Source organism: Engraulis encrasicolus, chromosome 4, assembly GCF_034702125.1.
Source record: "Engraulis encrasicolus isolate BLACKSEA-1 chromosome 4, IST_EnEncr_1.0, whole genome shotgun sequence".
NCBI classification, from domain to species: Eukaryota; Metazoa; Chordata; class Actinopteri; order Clupeiformes; family Engraulidae; genus Engraulis; species Engraulis encrasicolus.
Window position 1 is genome coordinate 14743223 of NC_085860.1, and position 5679 is coordinate 14748901.

At 47.3% G+C, this 5679-nt stretch overlaps 1 protein-coding gene across 1 annotated transcript in view; it reads right to left on the reverse strand.

Annotated features, from left to right (window-relative positions):
- The window catches only part of reln (reelin), a 232615-nt gene extending 230183 nt beyond the window's left edge, over positions 1-2432 (reverse strand). The window contains exon 1 of the mRNA XM_063196757.1: positions 1683-2432. Coding sequence (XP_063052827.1) covers positions 1683-1989 — 307 coding nt within the window. The 5' untranslated portion in view covers positions 1990-2432. The remainder of the gene's footprint in view (positions 1-1682) is intronic.
- Between the last annotated feature and the right edge of the window lie 3247 nt (positions 2433-5679).

The following is a 5679-nucleotide window of genomic DNA, read 5'->3' on the forward strand; positions in this document are numbered from 1 at the left end:
CACGCACACACACACACACACACACACACACACACACACACACACACACACACACACAGCATGCCGGCACAAAAGCAGAGCCTCTGCAGCTTGCATGTCAAGCAGCTCCACAGCAGGAAATCATATACAGTCAAACACTCGGATGGGAAACTGGTGCGAGAGAGATGGAAACGGGCTAGGACACATTACACTTTAAGAAATGGGCTAGGACTATTACACATTCAGAAACGAGCTAGGACAATTACACATTAAAAAACGGGCCGGGACAATTACAAATTAAGACACGGGCCAGGACAATTACACATGAAGTCTGATTTTCTTTTCCTGTTTGCTCTTCTGCACAAAATCAGTTTCTAATTTCTCAACAGGCGAAGAGGAGAAGAGAGAACCGCTCAACAGTTTGGCACCCACATCAGATGGTCCAAATAAATCCACGCTGCCGGTTACAAGTCTATTAGATTACACCGCATGTTTATTTACTTTAGTCTGGCATGGGCAAAACGTGGTTTCGTACCGTACCAAATTGACACAGACGCAAATATTAGTTTCTCCTTAAAGTCATCATCATCATCCTTTTCCAGATGTGTCCAAGAGCACAAAACAACAAATTAGTCTATTTCAACAAAGACTGATCTCCCATTCCCTCCCTCCGCTCCATATGGCAGAAATCACCCATTGTTTCACACCACACCAAAGACACACATCACATCACAGACAAATCTCTGTCATCACAATCAAACCTTCCATCTCCTTCAATCAATCAACACATAGAGCAGTACAGCCAAGCAACATCAACACATAATGTACACAGATGAACAAATGAATATATTTGAACTGTTTTGTTTGATCACACACAAAACACACAAGTCATTCTCATTCTCACTCTCTCCTCTCCAGCAGCCCCATTCTTTGTATTTTTTGGGCACTCACCAACACATAGTGTACACAGATGAACAAATAAATACATTTCACCCTCTCCCTCTCTCAGTTATCTTCTCTCTTTTTCTCTTTCTCATACACAAACACAACAGTCATTCTCATCACACCCTCACTCTCTCTGTCTCTCCTCTCTGTCACCCTTTCTTTTCTTGTTCTTCAGTTTTGGGGGAATCATCTTGGTACTTCCCTAGTAATTCAAACAACATGATCGCACAATTTTATACAGATGAAAAAACAACTAAACACAATTCCCCCTCTCTCTAACACATATCTGTTCTCTCTCTTTCTCTCATCTCACATCTATCTTTCTCTCATCTCACGAACAAACACACACTCTTTCTCTCTCCATCACCCTCTTCATCTCTCTCCCTCTTCTTCAGTTTTGGGGAACACTCTCCTTGGTACTTCTCCAATTATCCAAGCAATGTGAACACATATTTTTACACATATGAAATAAAGGAACACATCCTCCCCTTTCTCTCTGAGTTCTGCTCTCTCTGTGTACAATGTATATCTTACACCCAAAAAAACATAGCCACACACACCCCCTGTTATTTTTTGGGGAAGACTCTCCTTGGTACTTCTCCAATTATCCAAGCAACATGAGCACATATTTTTACACATATGAACACATATTTTCTGCTCTCTCTTTGTGTGCAATATATCTCTTATACACAAAACCCACAGCAACACACACACACACACACACTCTGTTATTTCTTTTTTGGAGGTACAGTACTCACCTTGGTATTCCTGTCCCGGTACGTAGGCGGAGGGGTTTCCGGCGATCTGCAAGGTGAGCAGCACCTCTCCCGTGCCCTCTGCCACGCTGCCGCCCTCCAGCTCGCCGTGGTGGGTGCACAGGAAGAAGAAGGGGTTGAAGCGCGGGTAGAAGCCCGTCGGCGGGCCCCCCAAATCCATGCTGCCGCCGCCACCGCCGCCGACCCCCAGCGCAGCCGTGGCCGTGCCCACCAAGAGGGCACAGCAGCAGCAGCCTAGGGCCAGGGCAGCCAGGGCGGAGGAGGTGGAGGAGGTGGTGACCCGAGCCATCCCACCCTTACGTGGGGTAACGCGGAGGAGGCTGAAGGGAGCTGAACCCGGGCGGTGGGTGGGTGGTTAGGTTGCTAGAGGTGTTTAGGCTATAGGGGTTAAGGGGAGGGGAGGAAATGGAATAGTTCGAAGAAGTCACTGGTCAGGTAGGTCACTTCCTCCTGGGGTCAGACTCGGGGTCCAGAGGTCAAGTTGCATTGAGGTCCTGCAGGTGGGCAAGTGTGTGTCTGTGCTCCTGTATGTGTGTATAAGAGAGAGTGTGTGTCTGTGTGTGCCTGTGTGTGTGTGTGAGAGAGATCCTGTGTGCGTGGCTGTTTGCTAGCCGGTTTCACTCGCACAGCTCTGCCTCTTCTTCTTCTTCTTCTCTTTCTTCTGCTCTTCTCCTCTCTCCTGTTCTCCTCCTCTCTCTCTTCTCTTCTCTGCTCCCGTCACACTCTAGGAGTTCAGAGCCTGGCTGCGCTGTCCTGCTCCAGCTCTTAAATACCTCACCCCCTCCCTCTCTCCCTCTCTATCCCTCCCTCCCTCTTACACACTCACTCTCTCTCTCGGTCCCTCCCTCCTCTCTCTCTCTCTCCCTCCCTCTCTCTCTCTCTCTTTAAGCACCAGCTCCACACGTGCTGTACACTCAAAAACGGCCTCGCTCTCTCTCTCTCTCTCTCTCTCTTAAAATGTATCTTTCTCTCTCTCTCTTTCAGTCTCTCACCCTCTAAGTCTGTCTCCTTTTTCTCCTCCCTCTTTTATGTCAGTCTATCATCAGTCTTCCCATTCTCTCTCTCTCTCTCTAGTGTTTATATCCCTTGTTTGAAATCTTTCAAGCCCTTCTCATCCCTTTCCTCTCTTGACACTTCTCTTTCGCAATACCCTTCTTGTGTTTCTGTTTCTCTCTCTCTCCCTCTCTCTCTCCATCTCTCCATCTCTCTCTTTCTCTCTCTCTCTCTCTCTCTCTCTCTCTCTCTCTCTCTCTCTCTCTCTCTCTCTAGCCCTCTACTTTACTTATTTCCCCCCATCACACATCTCACACACAATCCTCACTCAGTCATTCCCTCCTTCTTTGTCTTTTTTTCCTCTCAATCCTTATTTCCCTCCCTACCCCCCTCTTCTCTCCTTCCCACCCGGGATCACACCTCCCTCCCTCCCTCCCTTTCTCCCATTCTCCTACTCCTTTTCTCCATTTTTTATTCTCTGCCCCCTCCTTCTCTCTCCCCGTCTGCTCGTCATGATAGGGTTCTCAGCTTGCTCCGTGCCACGCTCCACGCTCCACACTCCACACTCATACGCGACTCTTTGTGCCCGAATGGCAGGATTGGAGGTTTTTCCCCCCTTGCCTCCTCTCTTCTCCTCTCCTCTCCTCTCCTCTCCCCCCTCTCCTCCCCTCTCTACTCCCCTCCTCTCTTCTCCTCTCCTCTCCTCTTCCCTCTCTCCTCCCCTCTCATCTCCCCTCCTCTCTTCTCCTCTCCTCTCCTCTCCCCTCCTCTCCTCCCTTCTCATCTCCCCTCCTCTCTTCTCCTCTTCTCTCCACACCTCTCCTCTCCTCTCTCTCCTCTCCTCTCCCCTCCCCTCTTCTTCTCTCCTTCTCCTCTCCTCACATTTCTTTATGGATTTTCCATCAGAAGAGTCTTTTCCGTTGCATTCTCCAACCTCTCTCCTTTTTCTTCAGAACCTTTTTTTATTTCAACTCACTCTTTGCTCTCTCTCTCTCTCTCTCTCTCTCTCTCTCTCTCTCTCTCTCTCTCTCTCTCTCTCTCTCTCTCTCTCTCTCTCTCTCTCTTTTGCTTCTTTCTCTCTCGCTCTCTTTCTGTGTGTGTGTGTGTGTGTGTGTGTGTGTGTGTGTGTGTGTGTGTGTGTGTGTGTGTGTGTGTGTGTGTGTGTGTGTGTGTGTGTGTGTGTGTGTGTGTGTGTGTGTGTCATGGGCTTATACTTCACAGTGAACTCCACAGTGAATTCTACGACTAAAACAGGATAATAGTGATAATACTGTTTCCTCCCTTCACTCTCCAGATTTGAACATGCTTCTTCTCTCCCCCGAACGCCAAACGCCCCCCATTCACACTAATATACTCTCTAGTCTGTTCCCGCTCTCCTCTCCTCTATGCCTCTCTCTCAGGAGTAAACAGAAACAGCATGCTGTTCTGAATGCACCCCTCCCTCCTCTGCTTCACACTTCCTCCATCTGTCTATTCCTCTGTCATTCCCTGTCTTTCTCCCTCTCCCACTCCCCCCTCTCTCCCTCTCTCTCTCTTTTTCTCTCTCCCACTCCCCCTCTCCCTCTCGCTCTCTCCCTATCTCTCTCTCTCTCTGTCTCTCTCTTACTCTGTCTCTATTTCTCTCTCTCTCTCTCTCTCTCTCTCTCTCTCTACTCTCTCTCTCTCTCTCTCTACTCTCTCTCTCCCTCTGAGTGGGCTGAAGGCAAATGGGGATTTTTGAGATAATACAAACCAGACCAAATGTCCATCATGTTCTGTTTGTCTGTGCAGTAGTTTCAGAGATTAATCCGCCCCCTGAACAAAATGCTGCTACTGTTTTATACTGCACAGCTTGCTTTAGAGATGAGGTGCAACAGATCCACCTGTATTTAAAAAAAAGAAGGAAATAAACCACCATTTTAAGGGTCAAAGGGCAAGCCAATGACTCTGATCTGATTACCGTGACCCTGCTAAAAGCGGTCATCCTTATTTGTAAAATCACTCCCTGCTGGAGGTTTCAGAGAGAAAAGCCATTATCCAGGCAAATGAACAAAGTGACACAGTTTAATTGGCAGTTAATTTTCAATGGCAGTCAACGGGGACACATTAAAGGCGTGTAAAGCAGGCGGAGAGAGAGAGAGAGAGAGAGAGGAAGAGAGAGAGGGAGAGAGAGAGAGAGAGAGAGAGAGAGAGAGAGAGAGAGAGAGAGAGAGAGAGAGAGAGAGAGAGAGAGTGAGAGAAGAGAGAGAAAAAAAGAGGACAGACACTTGTGCACACGTCTTCCCCCTGAATCAGCCCCCAGAGACTGGGCAATTCAGTTAGGCTCCACGAAACTGAAGCTGGACAGGACGCCACCAAACATGGTTGTCCAGCTCATAAGTAATATCTGACTGATGACTGATATTTCTTTTACAAAACTGATATTTTATGAACCACGTTTATCTACCGCCTGTGATATTTTAATGATATCATTAAAACAACAGTGATTTGTCCAGCTTTGCCTAATCGGTCCAAGAAATGTGCTCTTTGAGAGCCTTTTGCTACATCGCATGGAAAGGATCTGTTTCCACTGAAACATTCACGCAATTTCCCCTCCCTCGCCCACAAAGGCTCAACAGTACAAAATGTTTGCAACAAGACTTCTGATGTCAGCCACCCAAAACAGCTTTAAAAACGAATGTCAGCAGTTTTATTTTCTGAAGAAACAATCTGCAGTACAGTACACTACATTTCAATTTGCCTGATGAAAGGGAGCGCTGTAAATCTGGGATGCGTCTGAAAAAGTTGAAAAAGAAATCCTCCTACACTTTACATTTTTTCTGGTGTTTGCACCCTAAATGAAGGGAAGCAATTCAGAGACAAATGATGAGCATGACTTGGCATTTAACCACCACAAACACACACACAGACAGTACACAGTGCACACACATACAAACACACACACACACACACACACACACACACACACACACACACACACACACACACACACACACACACACACACA